This window comes from Solanum pennellii, chromosome 5 (genome assembly GCF_001406875.1).
Source record: "Solanum pennellii chromosome 5, SPENNV200".
Classification (NCBI taxonomy): domain Eukaryota; kingdom Viridiplantae; phylum Streptophyta; class Magnoliopsida; order Solanales; family Solanaceae; genus Solanum; species Solanum pennellii.
In genome coordinates, this window is record NC_028641.1 from 2874482 (window position 1) to 2900274 (window position 25793).

The following is a 25793-nucleotide window of genomic DNA, read 5'->3' on the forward strand; positions in this document are numbered from 1 at the left end:
AAATATCTATATATAATTTTTAATTATTCTTATATGGTATATATTTAAAACTATCACTATTTTGAATAAATATAGGACATTGACTTATTGTGTCACATAATTTTTTAAATATTAATGCCACCAAAATATATGTATAGTCGTTATATTTTGTTTTAATGTGGACCTAAACAAAATTTGTTTAAAGCCTCTTCACGTGAAGTGGCCCCTTACGATTTATGAATTTTCCATATCTATCAAATTTCATTAAAATATTTACGAATCGTTTCATTTTATCTGTTTTGATTTTGTTGAATATAAATTTTAGTATTAAAAAGGATGTAAATATTTTGATGTACAACCTATCAATTATATTTCATATTTTGTCTGTGATGTTTTTTTTTTTTAATATAAAAAATTAATATATTATTAATGTCAAATAAAAATAAGTATTCTTGAAATTCTTGTAAACATAATGAAAAATGTTTCACGTGGGAAGAATCTTGATATGGCAATAATATTATGCCAGGTGGGGTAAGTTTTAAAAAAAACATTATAAAGATCTCTTGTATATTATTTTACTACTATGTAATAATATATTAACGTTGTAGTTTCTAAAGAAACTCCTATCTCTCAAACACAATAAACGAAAAGAATTATGATTTGTTAAAAATCGTACGTAAATTTAAAATCTAAGTCCGCCTCTAATTATCTGTTGCGTCTCCTTCTTTGTTTGGTTCTCTATATACCGTATGTTAAATTAACCAGACCTAACATCGTACAAAAATTATTATTGTGCATTTTGCTAAATACTTGTTTCATCTTCAAAAGGAAAAAAAAAAATTGCAAATTTTAACTTCCATTAATGATTTATATATGCAAAATTTCATCAGTTGGTTATATATGTAGTCACAAATTTTATATTTTGTAAGTTTATAATATATCGTCGATCTCAAATTTGGATTAAAATTTTTTGTAGTAGAGTGTAGAACCTATGTTTTTTTTATATACTGACAACCTACTTTAAGTAGTTAATTCATTATACATTATATGTATTGTTAAAACGTGATATAGATTTGAATAAGAGCAACATGATTGATGAAGATTAATATAACCGATCTAACTTATAAGGATGGAAGCGTTTTATTGTTATAACCATAGTAATTAGTAGCAAAGTTGTACAATGTCTTTTCTAGGCTATTCAAATTGAAACTATTATACAAAAAAAGGTAATCGTAATAGTTTTTTGCTATGTTGCACGGATTCTTTAATATTAGGAGACTCACGTAGGAGTTAATCACTTATATACATTATACTATGCAATACTATAAATCTTATTAGATTTTGATGCATCCAAAACGTTCATATACATGTATCTTAAAATATATTGGGTTAAAATTAGGTGTAATTAGTTATAGATGCATTTGCATTGCATCTGAGTGAATCCACATGTATTTGGGATACATAACAAAAATCATGCTTGCCTCTACCCCATCTCGCTCACCATTCTCTTATGTATTTGATATTTTAGATACATCAAATCATACCAGATACATGTATATCTAGTGTGATTCGCATGTATCTAAGATACATAACGAATCTCGATCGTCTCTCACTCTATTTTAGTGTATCTGGTAGCAAAAAGACATATATCTAGGTATCTCTTCTTCACTATATGATATGAAACTCTTATTAATTGTAATATTTTGAAAGTATAGGTAATAATTGTATATTTGTGAAATATGTCTAAATTATATAGTTTAAACGACACGTACATGTCTGATCCTCTAAATATCGTAGATTTTGGAGGACCTAACACGAGTGCGCCGACATTCTCAAAAATATGAATAAACCCTCCATCTCTAATATGAAATAGTGGGGTGGGGGGTGGGGGGTGGGGTGAGGCAAGAAAGGTTGGTTCAATACTTGAGATATTTACTTGTTGTTTATTTTTTCTTTACTTTCCTCCACCCATCTTTCACGTGAAGCGCATGCCCACCAATTAGTCTTAACACATTTTTTATTATGAAAAAAAATAAAAGAAAAGATATCTTTATTCAATGAAAAATAAGAGAATGGGCAAAATTTTGATTTCAATTTAATAATATAATAAAATATTGTTATCAAGAACATATAATCTAACATAACATGAAAAATCGATTAAAAAAAAAAACTAAAACGTTATAGTGAAATACTTGTTATATAGAAGATGACTGTTACAGAAAGGTCCGCTTGTAACTACTATGATAACCCTCATTACTTGTGAAACAACACAAACTTGAAATGAAAACTTATTATACTTGTGAAACTTACACCAGCAGAAAATTACAATACAAAAATAAAAAATTGTAATTATTTTAAACAACTTTACTAACTTCTTTTTACTCTATTTCTGAACTTGTACTAACATTATGTTTTTTTTTCCCTAGCCATAGTCCTATTTAGGCAAATTGTAGAAAAACATCTTCTATTCCATCCAGCAGCATAGAACTATATACTAACTCGATTAAAAGAAACGTTTTTTTTTTTCGTTCTATGCTTAAATAATGAACTTACAGGGACCTTGGCGCGAATGACCATGTTTGATGTGCAAAGAACTTTGACAGTTGTGCCAAGAACAGAGATTTCTATGCTGTTTCAGCGTTGCGTAGATGTCTGTCCTGTCCATTTGTATCCCAGAAACCAGAATATGTAGTTCTTCTCTTGGACTTGTAACCTTTACCTCTCTTTTTCAATCCCTTACGCCCTTTAAGCATGACGGACATGACACCTAAGAAGCCGAAGATTGAAACACCCCACAAAACCATGATCCAAAATCTCATGGAAGTGAATGTTCCGTTTGACGTTTCAACTTGGGAGGATTCCTGAGAACTATTTTTGGGCATTTCATCGTGCCTAAAAGCCTGAACTTCGTCAACGCCTCCAAACTTCGTTGAAGTTGTAGTTTCAACAGCCATTCTAGCTTCAGCATTGGTTCTAATTTCATCATCGGCTCTAGTTTCAGCATTGGTTCTAGTTTCAGCATCGGTTTTAGTATCAGCATTGGTCCTACTTTCAGCACTGGTTCTAGTTTCAGCATTGGTTCCAGTTTCAGCACTGGTTCTTGTTTCAGCATCAGTTCTAGTTTCAGCATTGGTTCTAGTTTCATCGACTCTGTCCTGATTTACTCTGTCATGTTTGGGTGTGGAAATAGTGTTAGGATCTGGGCATTTTCTCCTCTCGTGGTGCAACCGAAGAGCTTCATTCAACGTTGTTGCACATTCTATGCTAAGCAAGTCGCGCTGTAGGGAATTGTTGTCAGTTTGATCAAGTGATGATGGATCAGGAGGATCAGGAAACTTAGCCCAACATTTGTTAACCAAGTCGGTGTGTCTCCAGTTTGCTTTGTCAAAACTCCACTTACCAACCCTATATTCCAAGCCATAGTGGAAGACTCTATAATTAACACCGGGCTTAGGAACATATCCTGGGTATATCAGAATCTCGTCACTTATGACATGTCGCAGATTCAACTGCAACACATTAAAATTAAGATTAAACAGATTGCCGATTAAAGAGTACAGCACTTGGTAGCTACAGTCAAACCTCGTTATAACAACATTTCATTATATAAACTGATTAAAAGAACTATTTTTTTGTAATAAGCGTAGAAAAGTACCTCCGCAGCACCAAATGAGTAACCATACATCTCACTAATCCATCCAGATTCATAGATATCTCCTGTTATGTTCTTGGACCAATGAGATCTATCAAGCCGGACCTCCATGGTTTTGTGCAGCCACTGAAGCGCAAATTTCCGTAGATCATCTACATGCATAATGATTACGCCCCCAACCTTGTCACAAGCTTCAGGATGGCGAGTGTGGAGCTTTGCCAGTATGTTGTCACAGCCGATAAGGTAGCTGATTCAGAATACGAACAAAAGTAGTAACTGGTAAAAATCTGTGCAATGTGAACTCGTGCAAGAATATTAGGCACAAACTGATTCGTCAAAACAAATATAAAAAATTTTAATGAACCAAGCATTCCTCCAACAGAATGAAAATAAAGATCACAAACTTATAACCCTTACTCATAAGGAGTTGAAGCAGGTCGACTGCGGCCTGCATTGAATTCCCATGGTGTTATTGGTCCTCTCATGATCATATCGGCATCAAGAATTACAATGTATTCAGCATCTGTCTTCACATGATTCATCCAATGAAGAACTGCAGCTGGTTTATTGATAGCTGGATACCTGAAATAAGCAAAAACTAGATCCAGCTTGACGTCAAAAATTTCCACATTGACCTTAGGGCTTAGTTTTTCTTATTTTATTATAAGATGGGGGAGAGATAATTCAGGTGAGTGACAAACGTTTCATTTGATATTTTATATGCTCCTTCCAGTGGAGGTCTACTCTATTTCATTTCCTTTTAAAAAATCGCCGAATGTGGAAAGATGTCTTTGATCAAAAGGCCATATGTATTGACAAGAAAGAAAAACTTGGAAATAATAGATTACCAATCTCCAGTTAATGGATGTCGGCTCATGGACGGTACATAGTGGGTGGGAGCTAGATCATGGCCTTTGTATTGCTTTAGATCTTCATCGGTACAGCTCAGAAGCCTTGTGATGTTCCCTGGCTGACCACTCTTGTAAAAACTGTGCACAAGCCCCACTGTTTGCCAATCAAAGTAAGATGAGCATTCTGTAGAGAAAATGGTGTGGATTTTCGGGTGTGGCTTTTCAGGCTCATTAACAACTTCTTTATGAATTTTAACCTCAATTTTTGGAGGTGGCTTTTCGGGCTCCTTATTAACTTCTTCATGAATTTCAATCTCCATCATCTGTCGACTTTGGGGAGTCAAATGTTTTGGCCGACTTAGTTCAGCGAATGTTTTACTCTTTAGAAAACTAAGATACTTTGACCACTTTGGCTTAGGGCATTTAAAGGCAGCATGCTGTAATAAAAGGCCCTCATTCATGGTATTAATGCACTCAATATTCAGAAACAGTGCCCTCCTTTTGTTATGATCAGATTCCATCTGTGTTATCTGCAAGAAGCTAAAAATCTCAGAGATTCTAATTAACGTTACAAGAAAAAAAATGCAAGTTATCTCACAGAACGAATGATCCAAATAACTCCTAGTGACAAACTGCATAAGGAATCATTACAACGCATGGATGACCGCTCAATGAAGTAAACACATTTAAACTATTAAACTTAGATCACGAGATTCATATTTCAAAAGCCCCAACACGGAAACTTTTCAGCTGGTCAAGTGTTTAGAACTCCAGCTTTTAAAACTTGTACTATTATGTCTATGAGGAAGTGGTCATAGTTCACCACATAAGTGAGCCAGCTTAGCATTACTTGCTTGCTCATTGACTTTCTAAATGGCCATGAATTTGATAGAAAGAACTGATTTAAAATGCACTGCTCTAATTGTATCAGAAATCAGCAAATTTGACACACTGAGGTTTGTTTTTTGACGAGTACCTCTGAAGTCGCTTATACTTATTAAGTACTATGAAAGTTTACTTTTACTAGTATAAATCAAATGAGGAAGACAAAAAAGTAGACTCAACCTGCAAATGACTAATAAGAAATCGAAGACGGTAAGTATCTTAGTTTATGAAAGATTTAACAGATAGCATAGCTTATATCAGCTCAAGTCAGCCTAATTTACTTCATCAAGATGTGGTGGTCGAAGCATCACCCATAGAAGGCAACAAGATTGCTCACCCCAACCACCTGCACTTGCTGTATATATGAATTGTCATTTAACAAGTTTTAGTATCAATTGACATTGAATTGTTTCCTTCAGAGCATATTCAGCTGAGTCATTCACAAAATGGAAGCCATGCTGGTAAAAAATAAAAATAAATTTATAATATGCATAGACTAAATTGATCTATTTTAATGGTGCACATAAAATTTTACCTCTCGAGGATAAGGAGGTTCAGGGAAGAGACGGCTGCAATCATAGACAATGTCGTCTTCATGATGGTCTAGTTTACTGAATGACCAGTTTCCAACATTAAAAGGTAAGCCATAATGCATAAGAATAGGTTCAACACCCTCTCGAGGAGTATAGCCAGGGTATATCATCAAGTTATCATTGATCTTATGCCGGAGTCCTACCTGACAAATCAAACAGAAAGGATATATATATAATCTTAATAAACCATTAAAAAAGCAGCAACAGATATATGCAAAATAAAAGATCAGCCAATGAAACAACTTGCCTCGGCAGCACCAAATGAATATCCATACATCTCACTGATCCACCCTGTTCCGTAGATATCACCAGTATAATTGGTTGGCCAGTGAGCTCTGTCTTCCCGTACTTCTTCAGTCTTTGAAAGCCATAGGGGTGCCAAAGCTCGAAGATCATCTATATGCATGGCTAATAGCCCACCAACCTTGTCACAAAATTCAGGATGCTTTGTATGCAGCTTTGCAAGAATATTATCGCATCCAATTAAATACCTAATTGTAAAATAAACTCTTTAGAATCAACGAGCCTTCAACAACAGAGGGTAGCGGCGGGTATTACGATAAACAATCAATCTGACAAAGAGGATTATATAATTAAGGATCATGAAATTTTGAAAAGGGATGCTGCAGGTTGTCAAGAAAACACCAAAAATAGTCGTCAGACAAACATCTTCTATGTGCATTTTTAATTCTGTGATGTTTATGGCTTTTCTTGAATTAGGAGTCTGCTTTCACATGCCAAGTGCAATAAGAGGTGATGAGGTGATACTAATCTATAGAGAAAGTTCAAGGGGTTATTCCTTTTTTAGTTCACTTCGATTATGTAGATCTTTACATTCAATGCCTAAAAGATGTTTTCTAGACATATTTTGAGAAATATAGATGTTTCCTGGACATATACTGTTCAAGTAACCATTAAGTTACATATTTGTAAGACATGATTGCAAACTATCTCTGTTACCATCAAGTAAATACTTTTTCTTCCACATCAATATCTCAACAAAATAGTGAAACTTAAATTGGGTAATAAGAGAATTTGGTTTTACCCATAATACGCAGAGACAGGCTTCCCTTTCTCTGCCCCAATCTCCCATGGTACGATTGGACCTCGAATGATCATGTCTGCGTCCAGTATGACAACCCAATCAACATTTTCTGCCTCTTTGCTGTATTTAAGCCAGTGAACAACTCCAGCTGGTTTGTTAATTGCAGGATACCTGCAGAACAAATAGAACAGTATTATCTTCTATGATCTGCATTACAAGCTTCTACTGTTGCTTTTAAACAACACAAGTTGAACCAAATCAGATAAGAGGAAGATTATACCATAAAAAATATACAACGATATCAAGAAAAAACAAAAATTGCATTTATTTTTTTTCTAGGAAGGAAAAACAGGATGAAATGTTGTGAATAACACACTGGCAAAATGATGTCTGTTGCCAAGGACAATCCACCGATGGTTCTTCATGTAAATATAAGACTAATTCTGTAGTTGAATATGTCCAACTCAAATAACGAATAACATCTTCCACTAGAAGAAAATGAGAGTATCGCAAAATTCTACATAAGTAAAGTAGAGGAGAAGAACTGACCCATGAAACCAAAAAAGCTAGAAGCGAACAATCAAAGCAGTTAGCAGAATAGTAAAAAAGAGTGACACATTGAGCAAACAAGTACCAGAAGATGCAATATAAGAGCAAATAATCTCACCAATCTAATGGTAATGCAATTATCAAGTATTCTTCCTTTCTCCTTCTCCAAGTAAAACAAACGTCAATTGACCCAATTTTATCTTTATCAATCATCACTGGAGCATTTAACATAGAACTCAAGGATATCCACTTCAAAATTAATAATCGGGACGAAATCCTATCTTTCTATTATCGTGATATCTCAATCGCCTTTGTACTTTTTATATCATTAAATTCTTGATATTTCAAAACCACCGTAACAACAATCAACACTAATTTTTATACACAATAGCATATGCAAAAGTAGAAGAAAAATAAAGAAGAATCAATCACACAACATTTTATAAGTCCGTTCCGATATCTTCGTCGAGAACAACATATTTTTACCTATCCACATTTTAAAATGTTTAAACCCATCAAGGTCAGCATTGAATCAAACATGTAAAATTGAGGGCAAAATGCAAATAAAGGTTGCAACGACACAAACACATACAAAGATGATACCTTTGCTGAAAAAACAACATAAATTCATTTCTTCATATTCTCAACCGTTCAGAGACAAAAGCCATATGACTTGAAAATCCAATTCAACATTGAGGTCAACATAGAAAAGTGAAGGAAAAAATAAAATAAAGGTGGCATACACTAGGCAAAGTTGATACCTTCTTGCGAGAAAAAGAACATAATTGCATTTCTTCATATTCATAATGGTGTAAAGCTATCAAAGTCACAAGAACAAAAAAACAGTTCAGCAATAAACATATAGAATCGAAGGCAAAAATATAAATAAAGCTGGCAATCATACAACACTAAACAAAGCTGATCTTCCTCATTGGGTAAAATATCATAACTAGATGTGCTATACTCTAAATTATTTGAAGCCCCAAATCCACAACAATCAGAAACCCAATGCAGCATTGAATACATACATTAGAATTTAACGCAAAAACCAATTAATGGTAGCAATCACACAAACGTAAACGCAGCTGACATCTCAGTTGATATCATCCATTTATCATCTTAACAGCTCAAAGCCATCAAAGTCACAAGAATCAAAACCCAATCCAGCACTTTTATCACCAAACACACTAGGCAAAGCTGACCCTCTTGGAAAAAAACAAAAGAAAAAATCATTTTTTTTCTCAATCTTAATTGCTCAAAGCCATCAAAATCACAAGAATTGAGGACACAATTCATCATTTTATCATCAAAAACTCATGCATCCCCCCAAAAAACTTGAAAGTATCAACTTTCTATCTTCTTAATAGCTCAAAGCCCTCAAAATCACAAGAACCAAAAACCCAATTCAGCATTTCATCATCAACAACTCATGCATCCACAAAGTATCAATTTTTCATCTTCCTAATAGCTCAAAGCCATCATAATCACAAGAATCAAAAAACCCAATTCAGCATCTTATAATCAACAACTCATGCATCCACAAAACAACACAAAAAGTATCAATCTTTCATCTTCTTTATACCTCAAAAACCATCAAAATCACAACAATCAAAAACCCAATTCAGCATTTCACTACACCACATGCATCCACAAAACAGAAAACTCAAAAACCCCACAAATAATCAAAGCTCAAGAATTTACCAGTCACCAGTTTTAGGATGTCTACTCATAGAAGGAACCTCAAAAGTAGGAGCCAGCTCCATCCCTCTATACCCCTTTCTCTCATCTTCAGTACAGCTCAACAATCTTGTAATAGGTCCAGGTTGCTGAGCCTTCCTATAACTATGCATAAGTCCAACCGTTTGCCAATCGAAGTAATTCTGACATTCTACAGAAAACAAAGTGTGGATCCTCCATGGTGCCTTTTGGGTATCAATCTTTTCTGGTTCTTGACCACTTATTAAACTCAATGTCAGCACCAAACACACCAAGATTGCTTTTTTCTCCATCATAAACACCAAAACTCAAAAGGGTATCTCTGTATTGATCTCAATTTCATGATTTTGGTAGAAAGTCAAAAGGTTTCTTGAATTTATTTATTTTTAAAATTAAAAATTTTGTCTTGATGCTGTGTGATCTAAAGATCGTGGAGGATTAAGGAGTATATTAATTCAATAATGTAAACAAGTGTGATCTGTAATCTTTGAGAACTGAAAATGGAAATCAAATATTTTTTAAAAAAAATTATAAAAAATAAATTAATTTTTAAAAAAAAAGAAAAAAAAAGAGCTGTCTTTCATGTGTTCTTGAATAGTCAGTGAGAAAAGATGGCTAATTTTAGCCAAACGTTTATTTAATTGTAAAAATTAAAAAATTCATTATTACCAAACTTTAAAAAAGGACATGAAAATTATACTCTATAAATTTGAGGTCATATAAAAAAAAACAATTTTTAGATTTATAAATGAGATTATTATGTTTTTGGACAACAATAATAATATCATAGTTAATGAAATTATAAATGAAATCGGAAAAAGATAAAATATAAGCAGATTTAGGAACAAAATTAAAGAGAATAAAGATTTCATATCATTGAATTTGTTACTATGTGATAGGACTTAAACCTACTCATTACATTCCTAATTATTTATGTGACAGGAAAAATAGGATTATAAACTTAATTATTTTGAAATTTAAAAGTGTGTTATCTTTTTAAGTTGATTTGAAAAGAAAATATATCAGATAAACTAAAACGGAATAAATATTTGCTAATAAATTTGATATTATTATATCATGTAAATATGTATAATAAACTTTTGAGTGTTTGACTTATCAAGTAATTTAAAAATGAAAAATAATTAAGATCTTAGATCCAAATCTTGCAAACTAGCATGATGAATTAAGAGTAGAAAAATTGTATTATCCATTTGTTTAATTATTTGTTTTATTTAATTGGTCAAATAAAGTAGGTGCAAGAAGTAATTTGTTCCAATATTGATATTCAAAACAAAAAAGAAGTGGACTATTGATACATTTGATATTTAATTATTTTCTATTGTTCAAAATCGTATTCAGAATTCAAACTCGATGTTAAAGAAATCAAAATTTGAACATATTGTATTATAACACAAAAGGTAAGAGAGAAAATAAATGAAGAATATAAACCTCTTCCCGTTATATTACAACTACACCTCAGTCCCCAACTAGTTGGTCGTTGGGGTCGAATATATGAATCCTCACTGACCATGTTTCCGTTTAGCCTTTACTATTGCACTATACAAATCAAATTAGTCCTTATAATATGATGAATGTATATACTATAGTTCTCTATATTTCAAACAAATGATTTGATACTTGATTTAGCATAACCATTTGAAGGAACAAAAGTAGTTGGTGTTATGTTGTTGATTCTATTCCTTCTAAGAGAATTTGGATCTATTCCTGCCTTGTGAGCTGCAATTACACCTATTGCTTCCCAGTAGTTTGACACCTTCACCTGCAAAATAAACAAGGCATACATCAATATGATAGTGTCCAGACAAGCACCTCTAGGTTATATTTGTATAAGAAAGGAATGAACATTCTTTTAGGGGGGAAAGGGGGGATATTGTCCGCTTTTGTCCTAGGCTCGCACGACTTTATAGACACCTTAGGACACTTGAATTTTGTGCTACAACCCAGCCCGCTAGTGATATTGTCCGCTCTAGGCCTAGGCTTGCACGACTTTAAAACTTGTCACTAGTTATAAGGTCTACTTACATAAATACCTCCTGTGTTTTGCCGATGTAGGACTTCTAATCTTAACATGGGGTGTCACAGTTTAGTACTCGTATTTCCCTATTACTATCTGTCAGTACCCTATTAAGGGTCGTTTGATTACCGGGATCAAGATGCTAATCCCAACACAACTTTTGGGTTACATTTAAACAGTGATTGGTTATTGGCATTAGCTAATATCACCAAAATATTGGTTTTGTCTGGAATATATCAGTGCGGAATCTTCAAAAATGTCGCAGGTGCGTGTTGGGCCCTCCAAGAGTGCTGCATTTTTAGAGGATCTGACATGGTTGCGGCGGCTTTTTTAGAGAGTGTAAGCAACTTAAGACTCCGGATAACCTTGTTCCAAAACCAAACAACCCCTTAATCAATCAACTACTACACCTCAATCACAAACAAGTTGGGATCGGCTATATGAATATCGCTTCTTTATTTTAAGCTCATTTCATATCAAAATCAAGATTATTGATACTATGCATGGCGCAGGTAAATAATCGTTGCACAGTGTACATGCTACAAGCTAAAGCTCTCTACTGAATATGAAACATGCATAGACACTTCATGTTTGGTTGCAGGTTGCTAATAGAACAAATAGACAATAAATAAGGTATTTGCAATTAACATTTGAACTTACAGCTTCAATACCAAGTGAGTCTGGTGTATCATTCAGAACTGTTTGATTCTCTTCAACAGCAATTATAAGAGGCTGCAAAATATGAGCAAATAGGAAAAATGGGATTAATGTCGAGAAAGCAGAAGATGTTTGACTGGCTATCGAAAATACGCCCCCTCCCAAATGACTAATTTGGGAAGCATGACAAGATTTGTAGTTGCAAGCCATATTCTAACAATAGTAGTACTAGAGGAAGTTTAGGCAACCATATGGTATCACTTTCATGACAAAGGAAGAAGAGACAAGTAGTGTAAGCTGGGTTTGGGAATACTCGTAAATATGAAAAGGATGAGGCGCTTTCTTTTCTTTCTATCCAACCGTTGGAAGGAATAAGGGATTGGGGTGATTCTGATTTAATCAACAGAGTCAGCTGTCGAAGGCCTAACTCGAAGTCTAGCAAACACTAAACTCACCCAGTTGATGTCGATAGATAAAGAGCCAATTACCTTGTTTCTTTTACGATTGGCAAATGCAAGAGCACCATCTCCACGACAAGCATCAATTGGTAGAATCACACTGTCAACGTCACCAGCTACAATGCAGTTGTCTGAATAATTATTGGCCTTGACCAAATACTGTGGTGCAGTGCTAAGCCCAGCAAGGACACACGGCAAGAATGTAAATCCTATCTGTCAGAAGATTGAGGTAGAGAAAAGGAAAAAAAAAAAAAAAGATATCATGAGAATGCAAAAGATGCTTAAAAGGGTGCAGCAATAGCAGATTATACATCTTCATGGTTTTCTGAACGAAGTCATATCTCCCTCTTATTCATTGTAAATGCAGAAGAAAGCATTTCAAAATCATGCTTTTAAAATCGTATAAACTATTTACGCTCCTCTTGAGAGTGAATATCTACCGCAAGAGAACATTTACATGGCTAAAATGATCATGTTTCCATTTTACGATGACTAAAGAACTAGCCTATGAAGAAACTAAAAAGAAAAACTCCCCTGCACTATCCTCACGTAGGAAACCAAGTCGCAGAGGAGTTATAACCTGGCTATTCCACATAAGTACCCAGTCTTTAATGGAAAACAAATGAAGTTAAACAGCACAAATGGTGTGAGCTTAAATATTGTAAGATTGACGGGACAATCACTTACCTCTTCAGCAGCTGATTTTGGGCACACTGCCATGTTTAATTGAGGAGGCAATACTGCAGGAGCATGTGCGCAAGGAATCTGAAAATTCTTCACCACTAAGTGACTTATAACAGCCTCCACACCTGCCAAAAGATCTATTCCCTGTAGAATTAAGTGTACAAAAATAAAATTAAGATCAGGATTTTACGTATTAAACAATACAATGTGAATTTCCTCTCTTACAAACAGTTAAAAATTAAACAGCACAACCAGCAAGCTATCAACGGAAGAAAGTTATTATAAACTGATGTTTATACAAAACTCAAATATTACACCTTCTATTTAGATGATTTCACAGACACATGTTAGGGCAAAATTATAGAGACCTAAAAGGAATGATATTTGTCTATAGCCATGAGAAGAAAAGGAATGATATTTGTCTATGAGGAGCTCATGAATTGTGATCATTTTGTATCTAGAAATTCCGAATAGATACTATTGAGGATTACATTTGCAAATGAAATGAGAAGCTAGTCATAGAAAAAATTAATACCACTCCTTGTCGATAATCATCCAAGTCTTCTGTATCATCGTCTGGAAAGCGTGCCACAACCGCAACTGCATCTACCTTACACTCATTTCGCAAGTTCTCCACAGCTCTCAGTAGTGAATCTGGACGCTGAATCCTCCCTGTTGATTGGCCACTTGTTGGATCAACCCATTTCTCCACCTTAACATACACTAGGTGTTAGCTACTTGTGATCCATTTAGAAGTTTATGTGAAGTTAATAATAAATATAGACGTGATAATGACACTGTCATCAAGGAAATATATATATTTTTATCTACCATGAGATATGTTTTTTCTTTTATAGTAAAGGGAAATACTATGAGATGTGAAATAGCAACTAAATGATTTCGTCAAACTTAATGTCCCTAACTAAGAGAAACAATCTCTGTTTGGCAATAAATGTTTATATTGCATGTGTCATAATGATGATATGTCCATACAGTGGAAGAAAACCTAGTCCAACGCAAAAATAAAGCTGAATCCGCATATTAGGACATAATTTATCTTCATAAGAAAGAGATCAAAAATTGATTTATCCTCTTTCTCATTCCACTCTTTGTCACGAAAATCTACAACTTTTAAAATGCTTCAGTAGCTCTTCTCCTTTGAGCATTTTCTTATACATCTTATTCTTTGGCTAAACTTTTTTTTTTTTATAACCGTGGTGTCTAAACCAAGTTGTGCGCACCTCGACTAGTTCCATGGAATACCGCCACCTCCCACCATCAACAACAACAAGTGTCAGGTAACACTGTCCACCAGCACTATGATAGATGTGAAGAAATCACCTAATGCTTTCGCCTCTGCTAGGATTTGAACCGAGACCTCATGGTTCTCGACCACTACGCCACACCCCTGGGTGCATTCTTTGCCTGCCAGTGTTCCCAATCTACTCTGAACAACTTGCAGCATTTCCCATACTTTTCCTCACTAGTCCCAAAAGATTCCATATTAAGAGTGAGAAACCATTTATATTATGAGCATTGAAAGCAATGCAAAGGACTTCCCTCAGGAATATTGTCGAAAAAATACATATATTGCTCCTATCATATTAAATATTTAGGGGCTTCCCTCAGGAAAGATTATTGTGCATTACATTGAGCATATGAAAATTCAACTTAAAAGATAAAAAGCATACCAGTAAAGGGGTGTCAGTTACAGTGTATCCCACTATTGGCAATCCAAGAGAAGCTCTTGTTGCATCAACCACTTGTAGGTGGCGCATAAGAAGCTCTTCCTCTATCCCAGCATCAAAAACTAGTCCTACCTGCTCCACGTTACAAGTTCACAATGTGATTGCAAGCTGAACGGAGGATAAAAGCTTGGAAGCATCAGGGATATAGTAACAACTGGAATAGAGCTCAGAATTCACAGGATAAATGAGCAAAATGTTTACAGCATACCCTATTTTGATGAACTGGTTGCAGTGCCCAGAGACCTTCAGCAAATCGATCAAGTGCATAGCCTTCAACATAGAGTGCATTTGGCATGGGCCAGTACAGCATTGCTGCATTAAGAACCTGTATGACTTATAAATTTACAGAGAGCTAGGAAAATACATGGGAATCCAAACTGCAGACCATGTTTCCTACTCTAGATTGACAGTCTAAGTTATTTCGTCCACACAACTATTGACATAAAGTTCCAATCATTTTTCTTCTCCTGACCTGATGTTCAAATGTTGATTAATTTTTTTCTTTTTGATAGCCATGGTATCCGAGACAGCTAGCACACACCTTGACTAATTTAACAGTGTACCTTCTACCTCCACCACCACAAGCACCGGATGACTCTATTAAACAACGGTTGGCAAGATGGGAAAGATCACCGAGTGTTTTTGTCTCCGCTGGAATTTATCCTGAGACTTCATGGTTCTCAAATCACTTCATTGGCCAAGCCACACCATTGCGTGCAATGATGGTTCCTCATTTTATTGACACTTTAAAGAAGCTACTAAAACTGATGATATTTTGGCCCTTAAGTACATGAAATATTTTTCAGTTTCTATTGTTGAGGATTTAATCCCATAAAATTGCTCGGTTCCTTAACTTGTCTCTCCATATTAAATTTTTCACACCAAGAATTTTTGTGATATACCAAGAGTTTAAGTTCCAGTTAGTGACTCATCTAGGAAGTGCAATAGTACAGAATGTAAAACCAAAGTCGCAGAGACTATTAAATTAATTGAGGAAAGCAAGGCTCAAAGTATTATGAATCTAAGAGGCTATTCAGTCCATTAGACTGATCAGGAACTACTAAGTACTAACTAGGAAGTATGGAGAACTCAAATTTCAAGCTAATTAAACAATTTTTACTAGTTTCCTATTTTCCAATGTCCAGTTCCTTTAGATAGAGTATGAAACAATTTAATTTTTATTTAGTAGTCAAACACCTTGTCAGTAGTGTAAGAATGTCGAATAGGATTCATCGATTCCCACAATATCCTTTGAAGCAGGGCAGAAGATAACTCTTGAAGCTAATTGCAGTTGAGGTAAACTGCCTTATCCAAGCTAGTTTTACTTACCACATATTCTTTTATCTAGTCTCAAAAGGGCTGAACACACAAGGTATTGGAGCTTTAGCCGTTTATATCAGTGGAAATGCATCTGCCAGTATGAATGTATGATGCCTATAGCTAGATTATGAGGCATGTACTTGACTAGAAGTTCAATTTCATCGCTATACTACGTACGGAAAAAATTCCTCGTTGAAGACAAAATTAAGAGAAATAGCTAAGTGACAGTCTGCTTAAATGTTCAGCCAAACAAGACATCATTCACACTAATTACACTGGTGTGACATTTGACAAGTAATTACATATCATGAGAAGTAAAATGATAGCTATAGTGATCATGCATCATTTCCTCTATAAAAACACTAGTATATGAAGGACAACCCACATTTGAAGCCTAAGAATTTTTCTGAAAAGAAGTGCTATCACCTGAATTTCAAAGTCGCAAGGCAACTGTCAATAAATTTTCAGTTCATGTTGAAGGATCCCTAAATTGAATTCTTAACATATCTTATCTCCCATTAACGATTCAATATATTCAATGTGTAAATTTAGACGGATATATTAGCTCCTTCATCAAACTCTATCATATCAGTCCTTATTCAAATGCTATAATAAATGGTCAGCAAATAGTTCAAAAATAATCAAGGGTGAGCACATTGTTTAAAAATAGAGTCCTACTTATGTTTTTTCTAATAACGGTGGTGGTATTCGAGTCATCTTGTGCACACCTCAACTATTGTACAGATTACAAACTACCTCTTAGCAACACAGAGGTACTAGATAACTCTATCCACATATAATTAAGACAAATTGGAGGAAATTAACTAGTATTTTGTCGTCAAACTGGTTCGACCTAGTAGTTCTTCGTTATAGAGGTCTAAATATTATACTACACATAAGGGTATACACAGAGTAAAATTTCATCAAGACAAATGGAAGGAAACAAAACAAAAAAAGTCATACATTAGGATGAGAAATAAGGCAGTCAACAACAGAGGAAAGTGCTCGAGCAACAGGCAAAGCATCACCAGCATAGCCACCAATAGCTGCTCCAACACCAGTAGGCACTATCATCACACTTGTATACTCCCTCTTAAACTGCTCATATTACCATCAAAACACACACAAACAACAATTAACTCAATTGGGCGCTCATTAAATCTCATTTCTTGAAATCCCAACAAACAAAAATCAAGTCTTGGTCAGTAAAAATTGTACCTTGTTATTTTGCAAGAACAAGCTGGAACATGAAATTCTGAACTTAGAAGGTGAATATTGGGATTTTGGGTGAATAAATTGATGACCCATTGAAGCTGAGTAAAGATTGAGGCCTAATGTAGCCATTGTTGCAGCTAATTTTACTAGAATAATTTCTCTGTTGCCATTTTTGTTGAAGTAAAGAATTGAAATTTTGTCAAGAAAGAGGATAATGGTGATATGAGGTTATATCAAAAGGATATTAGTTAATTTCACCCCTTGTAAAACTAGAATATGTCATTTAACTACTCATAATTTGAGTTATTTGTCAGTTTCTATTTTTATTTTATGTTTTTACTTCTGTTTAGCTCCAGAAAAATGTTTATCAATTAATTCCAATCTACTCCTAAAAAGTTATTAGATGGAAATAGTACATTATACATGTGTTTGCTTGACGTGGAGGAGATTCATATCAGATTTATTTTCATGTTTCGATTTTTTAGTGATTTTTGAGTTATAAAATAAAGATGAGTAACTTTTTAAGTGAAGTATGCAAAGTTGAGTGAATATATGAGATATTATCTCCTAAGACGCACCCCATTTTCCTAAGACTCTTTTTTGCCAACTTTCCGCTTATGAGTTCCTCAGGCTTCAGGCTAGAAATGTACATTAATCGGTTAGATTTTATGTATTATTGATTCGGTTTAATAATTTTTGATGTTTAAATACGTTAAATGAATAATCAAATCAATAAGAGATTTTTTTTTATAGGTTTTCAGTTTAACCAGTTAGAAAATACTTATAAAATAAATATATAAATTTTCTAATAAATTTGATGCGACAACACAATAATATAATGAAAAAACTATACAAGTGTATCACAAAGATAATTAAGAGAAATAGAATTCTTACTATAAATTTTGATGTTTTGTATAATGTGAAGTTGTGAACTAAAAAGTCACTTTAAAGTGTGAGTTGAAGGCTAAAGTATAAAGACAATAACTAGTAATGTATTGAGACTGATATATAATATTTATACTATTATTTATGCATAAGCAAGTGTAGTAACTTACTAGTCTTGATGGGTAATCGGTTTGTCAATAACCTAATATTAAAAAGGAAAATTTTCACAAATAACCACTATAATAAACTTAATTATGTTTCATAACTATATTCTGAAATTTACGGGATGTAGCTACAGTTTTAGCTATCTCATTGTATAATTTACGGGTTCGTATAATTCAATTATTTTTGTATAAAATCAAAAAATAATAATTTATACAATTACAAACATCGTGTAAACAGTTACAAAATAATATGATGCAAAAGTTATACAAATGTGTGAATATTATACAAAACTAAAAAGTTGAATCGCATAATTATAGTTAAAAGTAGACCATCAATTATTATTAAGACGAACTATAATTTCACTAGTATATGTTTACTTATACACATTATTTTCCCCATTAAAAATTAATACCAAATCAATAATCCGATTTTTTTTTATAAAATCATTAAATATCGTTAATCCAATAACAATAAATCAATATTCGATTTATCGATCCATTCGACTTTTTATGCGGCATTCCCTTCCCAATCTATAGGATTTTTGGTATATCACTTGCAAAAAAAATATATTCTTTATTAACTAAAGGATCATATTTTTTTTTTTGAAAATTATGCGGATAAGCAAACTTATACTATTTAATTACTCATCATAGCTATAGTTTGCTATAATTACCACTCGCGACTAACATTATACATTAATTACGTGGACTGAATTCGAATTCGTATAATTATTCATATTTGTATATGAATAATTCGCTAGGATATACAAATAAATATGTATCATATACAATTTTTTAGCCTATATACATATACAATTCACCTCTCTCCCACTCTCTGCCCTCTCTCGCTCGCCTCTCTCAATCTCGCTCGCCTCTCTCCTCCCTCTCCCAATCTCGCTGCTATTTATACAAAATATATGTGTAATATATAGTTATATACAATTATATACATATACAATTCACCTCTCTCCCGCTCTCTGCCCTCTCTCGCTCGCCTATCTCGATCTCGCTCGCCACTCTCCTTTCTCTCCTAGTCTCGCTCGCCTCTTTCCTCCCTCTCTCAATCTCTCTTGCCATATACACAATTACATATGTGTAATATACGATTATCTAACCAATATACATATACAATTCACCTTTCTCCCACTCTTTCCCCCCCCCCCTCTCTCTCTCTCCTCTCTCCTCTCTCTCCCAGTCTCGCTCGCCTCTCTCCTCTATATAACATGTAGCTACAAATTGTAATTATTAAACTATAGCTATGAAGAGTAATTAATTATTTTAAGTGGCTGTATGTGAAAGTTTTCCTTTTTTTAAAAGAATTTTTTTTTAAAAAAAAGGCTTAATAATATTTTTGGTTCCGATTCTTGGTAAATTTTGATTTTATTTATTGTAATATTGACCAAGTATATTTACATGCACGTTTAATTCTTTTGCAAGTAAATCATTACAATTTTTCATAATTACTAATGATTTTAGTACTTAATTGTAATTATTTTACAATCCAAATTATATTAGGACAATGATTTTTCCCTTTCATCTCCTAATTATTTTTTTTTATAAATAAATTAAAATACCCTTCCTTCTCCCATTCTCTTCCCCAAAACCCTCTTCCCAAATTCCAAAAATACCCTTCCGCCGGAAAATCCGTTTCTCATTCCGGTATGTCGGTGATGATAAACAACAGCATTCTATGGGTTTGGAATTTGAATTCGGTAACTGAAGATGACGACATATATACAATTTTTTCACGCTTTGGAATCGTGATATCTGCTGAAATTATTCGAGATCTCGAGACTGGGGATAGCCATTGTTATGGTTTTATTGAGTTCGAGGACAATGAGGCTTGTGAATTAGCATATTTTAACATGTATAATGCTATAATTGATGATCGGAGAATACACGTTAGTTTCAGTCATGAAACAATATTGAATATTCAACAAGACAACAACCAGCATTAATAAAAAGCAGGCGAGATCTATTTTTGATTTCTGACTTATTTTAAGTTATTTATTTTAAGTTATTTTTTAGTTTATCAAATTTTTCGTAATTTATTTTAAGTTATTTTTAATATTTATCAAATATTTTTATAAATTAAAAATTAGTTTAACAATATGTTTGATCGAGTTTTGAGCTCATTCTATAAGACATGTGGTGATTTATTTTCAGAAATTTTGACTTTTTATATATTCTTATTTGGGTAGAAAATCTCAATATTTAGAATTTTATTTTAACTTTACCTTATAAAACTTTCGTATATAGTCACTTAAAATAATTTAATTACTCTCTATAGATATAGTTTGATAATTACAATTCATAGCTACATGATAATTATAATTCGTAGCTACATGTTATATGAAGGAGAGAGGCGAGCGAGACTAGAAGAGAGAGACAGAAAAGAGTGGGAGAAAAGTGAATTGTATATGTATATAGTTAGATAATTATATATATATATAATTATGTATATATATATATATATATTTGTATGTATCCCTAGTGAGACAGGGAGAGATGAGAGAGGCGAGTGAGACAGGGAGATGGAGGAGAGAGATGAGTCGTATATGTATATAATTGTATAATATATATATGAATTTGTATATATGGCAAGCGAGATTGTAAGAGAGAGGAGAGAGGCTAGCGAGATTGGGAGAGGCAGGAGAGACGCTAGCGGGAGAGGTCAGAGAGTGAGAGAAGTGAATTCTATATGTATATAGACCAAATAATTGTATATTATACCTATATATTTGTATATTCTGACGAATTATACATACACAAACGTGACTAATTATACAAACTCGAAGTCAACCCACGTAATTAATATATAATATTAGTCGCGAGTGGTAAGTATAGCAAACTATATCTATGATGAGTAATTAAATAGTATAAATTTATTTCACTACGTAATTTTCTCTAAAAATATACCTCGTCTATGTCACATTAAATTAAAAATCAACAATTAGTTTGATCATTAAATTCGAATATATGAATCCTTGTTGATCGTGTTTCCGTTTAGCCTCGCTTTTTGCACTAAACAAATCAAATTAGTCCATATAATATGATGAATGTCTAAACGACGCCTAAATGTTATTCCCATTATTACATTTTTTATTATTTTCTTACAAAATATGAACTAAAAAAAAGTCCAAACTTGTTTTCTTAAACTTCGAAAATTTTACTTAATTGGAATTATTAAAGTAGTCTTTTAACAGTTCATTCAATATGAACTAGGAAATAGTGTTTAATTAAACACAGCATTTTTATCTACTGAAAAGAATTGACATTACATAATAAAAAACCCTCACAACTTGTAATTCTCAAAAATAGAAATTAGTAACGAACAAATTTTGCAGGTAAATAATAAATTTCTATCTCTAATTTTATTTATAAAATTACAAACAATTTAACCATGAAATTCTCTAGCAATATATATATATATAAGCTACGAACAATTTAACGATGAAATTCATGACTAATTACATACCTTTTTTTTTTTACATACCAATCTTTGAGATACTTAGGAAAATGAACACCCTTGATAAGAGTGGGTTTAATTTTCATTGCTTAAAATTCAAATAATTACATTACATATATTTGATAATTATCAAAATTAAGAAAAAGAAAAAGGTAATTAGCTTCCCCTTTCTTTCTTTCATCATTCTAGCTTCTTTTTTTTGTTATTAATTAACAAACTTTAAAGGCCTCATCATGACATTATCTTCATGATCAAGAATCTGCATTTAAGAAGAAGAAAAAATGAAATCATTATATTATCAACACGAGAATTAAAGGTTGTACTGAGATGGATAAGAACGCGCTCCACTCTATATCTCTGAGTATAATAGGAAATAATTTTCCTTTTAATAGCTCTTATGTTACGAAAATCCAGATTAATCAGTGGTTCAATACGAATTGAATAAGAAAAAGTTTGAAGAATAAGAAACACTTACATGACAATGATAAACATAGCCAGGCTCTGCTGTTGCATCAAATGGATATGATTCATTTGAATGAATCAAAGAAAATTTCACAAATATTTTTGTAACATATCCAGGCATCATTTTATACACATTTTTCCACCCTTTCTCATGAATAACCACTTTAGTCCTTTTTCCATGTGAATACTTATCAATTTTGCACTTAATTGCATCATTCAATTTCATCATACAACCTTTAAACTCTTCAATATTCACCAATTCTATTTGTTCCAACGCAACAAATAGACCTAAATGTATGTGCAATGGATGATTATCTTCAGTAAGATTAATGATGTTCCAAATCTCACTAGTCCCTACTCGTGGCATCTCCGTCACGGGTGCTTCATACGATTTTCCATTGATATATAGGTGTGTAGGCTCATCGATATCACTAGCATACTCGTAAAAAGCAATGTACCTTGTATTTGAAGCTGTTGATATGTCTGGAGGCCTATATGTTATCAGTTTATGCGGAATGTGCCCTGTTTGAACCTCGTGATCCGAGTTGATAATGAATTTCATTACCTTACTATTTTCTTCGTTGACCGGATCGCCAGACGGATAAGGATAGGCGGCGTCATTGGCTAAAATCACGGACTTTGACTTTGACTTTGAAAAGTCAACAATCACATCAGCTATTTCGGATGGAGCTAATAGTAAGTCATGGAGCTCTACCGGACTTTCATGATAAGCTGAATCAGACGCCACGTGTATAAACGACATGTTATTAGTGAAGAAGAATTTGAAAAACCTGGCGTTACTTGCATTGATGATCCTGAATCGATACTTCCTTCGTTTCACATTCATGTAAGGCCATGCTTTTCCGTTGACTATAATCGCATCACCAAAATATTCAGGTTGCCACTGAGGATGTATAGAAGGATTGTTACCGGTAGAGTTCATGTAAATCGAACCATCTGACCTAAAACCACGATCAAAAACAACCAAAGGACGATCATACTCTTCACCATATATCAACCCTAGTGGCCCCTCAACATTTGGTTGTTGTATAATATAGGCACCCATGAGACCAGCTAGAATGTTGACCCTAGTCAACCCCATCGCGTGATCGTGGTACCACATCGTACCGGGATGTTGATAGTTATGATAATGATAGGTTTTTTTAGTCCATTTTGGTCCATGATGTTTGAAATGTTTAGTGAACCATGCCTCAGAGTGACCATCACTTTGTGGTTCATCAATTCCACCATGTAGGTGCACCACAGTTGGGATCCCTTTTTTAAAAGTAGTTGTAGCAATTGGAATTGATGGGTCCCATGGAAGCATGTGCTTTGAAGGGAGGTGATTTCGCCACTTAATATAAGAGTCAACTCCATAAATGGCCTCGATCGTAGGACCAGGGACTGTTGCTCTGTGCCGCGATGTACCATACGCAAACACTTCACTTGCTGGAAGATCCCTATGGAATTTCTACAAAAAGCAAAAAAAAAAACGTTTAATTTCTATATACTGACAATATAAAAATTATTGCTCGTAGCAGGTCATTAAAATGTTTAATATTTAAAAGTAAAACATTTTCTTATTAAACGTGATTTTATTTTTATGACTCAAATAGAAAAACATCGAGTTAAAAGGTAGAATTAGATTTATATATATAGATGATGATTGAATTACTATAATAAATTAAAGTATAGCATAAAGTTGGATTAAACAATAAAGAAAGAATGAAATATTAGTTACTAATAGGAGTATTTTATGAAAATAATATTTTTCTCCATTCTCAAGTACATAACATTTTATTCCAAAGTAATGATTAAGAATTTAAAATAAGTGATGTAAAGTGGACATATGATCTGGACATTGGACATAAAAAATAACAAAGAAATTAGTTCTTGTAATATTTATTTTGAAGTGCTAATTAAGGTTGAGAGTAACTTTTTCCACACTTATTAAATATTAGCAATTTTGTTAATGATAAATGTCTAGTTGGAGGTCACTTAATTACAATTCAAAGTTTTTTTTACTCTTGAAACTAAGATACATTTTTTTTCTTTTATCAACTCTTCGATATTTGTTTTGATTCTTGAAATTTATTTTCAGAGCTCGACTACATTTAAGGTGTACTAAATATTATTGTGGATTGTCAAATTCACCCCACCCCACCCCCTTCTATCAACTTAATCTCGTAAAGGTGGTTTAAAATGGGTTAAAATATCATAAATTTTATTTTATTTTTATGATAGAGAAACTGTTTCTGATATACCTTAAAAAATATCAATTTAACAATTAATAAAAATAAAATTTAGATATTCCCCCTTTATCATTTTTTGTTTATAGGAATTATCACTTTTTCTCGTTACTCATAATTAATTCAAATTGCTAAAATCACAAACTATGAACCTCGTGAACCACTACATGTTTTGTGTCTTTTGTGAGTAAAAAAAAGTTAAAAAAAGTGGCACATTGAAAAGCTGGAAAAAAAAACAGCGGGGATGAAAAAGTAAAAAATCCACAATGGAGCGATAAATATTTCATCATTTTATATGAAAAAAAATAAAGTTCGAAATTTAAATTTTATGCTAATAACGCTCTACATAAACACTTTCCAATATGAAATTTAAATTATTAATCTTCAAAATAAATATCAAATATTAAATTAAAATAAAGTTAGAGAAAATGAAAATTGCTCTGGTTATTTATTTTATACAAAACTTTTTCTTATTTATATTATTAAGTGAGTTGATGGATATTTATACATTTCTTAAGAAATAATTAATTATTATTATTATATTTTTTATTATTTCCAAACTATTCTCTTACAAAATATGAAAGAAAGGAAAAAGTCCAAAGAATTCTCTAGAACTCTAATTACATTTTTTACTTAATTTGAATTATTAAAAAAAAGTCTCAATACTTTCATTTAAAATGTACTAGAGGAAAAAAAAATTAACACATAATAAAATCTTCACATAACTTATAATTCTCAAAGACAAATAGAAATTAATGACAAATGAATTTTGTAGCTAAACAACAAATTTCGACCTTTAATCCTATTTATAACCAATAAATTATTAGCTACGAACAATTTAACGATAAAAATTCGTAAAGAGTTACTTACCCATTTTTTTTTGTACATGCCAATCTTGAGAGATTTAGGAACATGAACACCATTGATAACATCATAACCTTTGATTCTTGGCATGTCTTGGAGTTCATCAACAAACATTTTTAATTTTGAAAGAGTCATTAATTGATCATTAGAATCTTTTCCCATTGTTGAAACCATGAAAAATCCCAAGAAATTAATTATATACACCAAAAACAACATTTTTTTCATCATTTTTTAAATATATTTGAGGACCAAAGTCACCAAAAATACCCCTTTTTCTTGTTCTTGATGTTTTAAGAAGAAAGGGGTGGGGGGG

At 32.8% G+C, this 25793-nt stretch overlaps 3 protein-coding genes across 4 annotated transcripts in view; all 3 read right to left on the reverse strand.

Annotated features, from left to right (window-relative positions):
• Positions 1-2157: 2157 nt before the first annotated feature.
• On the reverse strand, positions 2158-9771 carry LOC107020574 (peptidyl serine alpha-galactosyltransferase). Of its 2 annotated transcripts, none has more exons than XM_015220992.2 (8): positions 9256-9771; positions 7006-7176; positions 6208-6451; positions 5903-6103; positions 4480-5012; positions 4049-4213; positions 3635-3878; positions 2158-3488 (listed from the first exon to the last, which is right to left on the reverse strand). In XM_015220992.2, exons 1-8 carry the CDS (start codon positions 9564-9566, stop codon positions 2604-2606), a joined length of 2754 nt encoding a protein of 917 aa, XP_015076478.1. In that variant the 5' UTR covers positions 9567-9771; the 3' UTR covers positions 2158-2603. The 2 variants fall into 2 exon arrangements, with proteins under 2 accessions (XP_015076478.1, XP_027773008.1); XM_027917207.1 differs by lacking the exon at positions 9256-9771 and adding an exon at positions 8316-8368.
• Positions 9772-10689: 918 nt separating this feature from the next.
• Positions 10690-17605, reverse strand: LOC107018474 (uncharacterized lipoprotein syc1174_c-like). Its single transcript, XM_015218967.2, has 9 exons — positions 17391-17605; positions 17136-17270; positions 15061-15177; positions 14796-14924; positions 13640-13816; positions 13108-13248; positions 12451-12633; positions 11966-12037; positions 10690-11050 (listed from the first exon to the last, which is right to left on the reverse strand). Exons 1-9 carry the CDS (start codon positions 17514-17516, stop codon positions 10889-10891), a joined length of 1242 nt encoding a protein of 413 aa, XP_015074453.1. The 5' UTR covers positions 17517-17605; the 3' UTR covers positions 10690-10888.
• A 4342-nt stretch (positions 17606-21947) lies between these two features.
• The window catches only part of LOC107020916 (multicopper oxidase LPR1), a 4221-nt gene continuing 375 nt past the window's right edge, over positions 21948-25793 (reverse strand). Inside the window, exons 2-4 of the mRNA XM_015221444.2 lie at positions 25487-25793; positions 22381-23838; positions 21948-22164 (exon numbers count right to left, since the gene is read on the reverse strand). Coding sequence (XP_015076930.1) covers positions 22111-22164; positions 22381-23838; positions 25487-25708 — 1734 coding nt within the window. The 5' untranslated portion in view covers positions 25709-25793 and the 3' untranslated portion in view covers positions 21948-22110. The remainder of the gene's footprint in view (positions 22165-22380; positions 23839-25486) is intronic.

What these genes read in the sequence shown, in the direction of transcription:
- LOC107020574 (XM_015220992.2), bottom strand. Translation starts at nt 9,566, where the DNA reads ATGATGGAGAAAAAAGCAATCTTGGTGTGTTTGGTGCTGACATTGAGT. An exon ending in CATCCATTAACTGGAGATTG is followed by an intron (nt 4,214 to 4,479) that starts GTAATCTATTAT and finishes TGCTTATTTCAG; the next exon opens with GTATCCAGCTATCAATAAAC. An exon ending in CCTGCTTCAACTCCTTATGA is followed by an intron (nt 3,879 to 4,048) that starts GTAAGGGTTATA and finishes ATTCTGAATCAG; the next exon opens with CTACCTTATCGGCTGTGACA.
- LOC107018474 (XM_015218967.2), bottom strand. Translation starts at nt 17,516, where the DNA reads ATGGCTACATTAGGCCTCAATCTTTACTCAGCTTCAATGGGTCATCAA. An exon ending in CCAATCGTAAAAGAAACAAG is followed by an intron (nt 12,038 to 12,450) that starts GTAATTGGCTCT and finishes CATATTTTGCAG; the next exon opens with CCTCTTATAATTGCTGTTGA. An exon ending in ACTCACTTGGTATTGAAGCT is followed by an intron (nt 11,051 to 11,965) that starts GTAAGTTCAAAT and finishes TTTATTTTGCAG; the next exon opens with GTGAAGGTGTCAAACTACTG.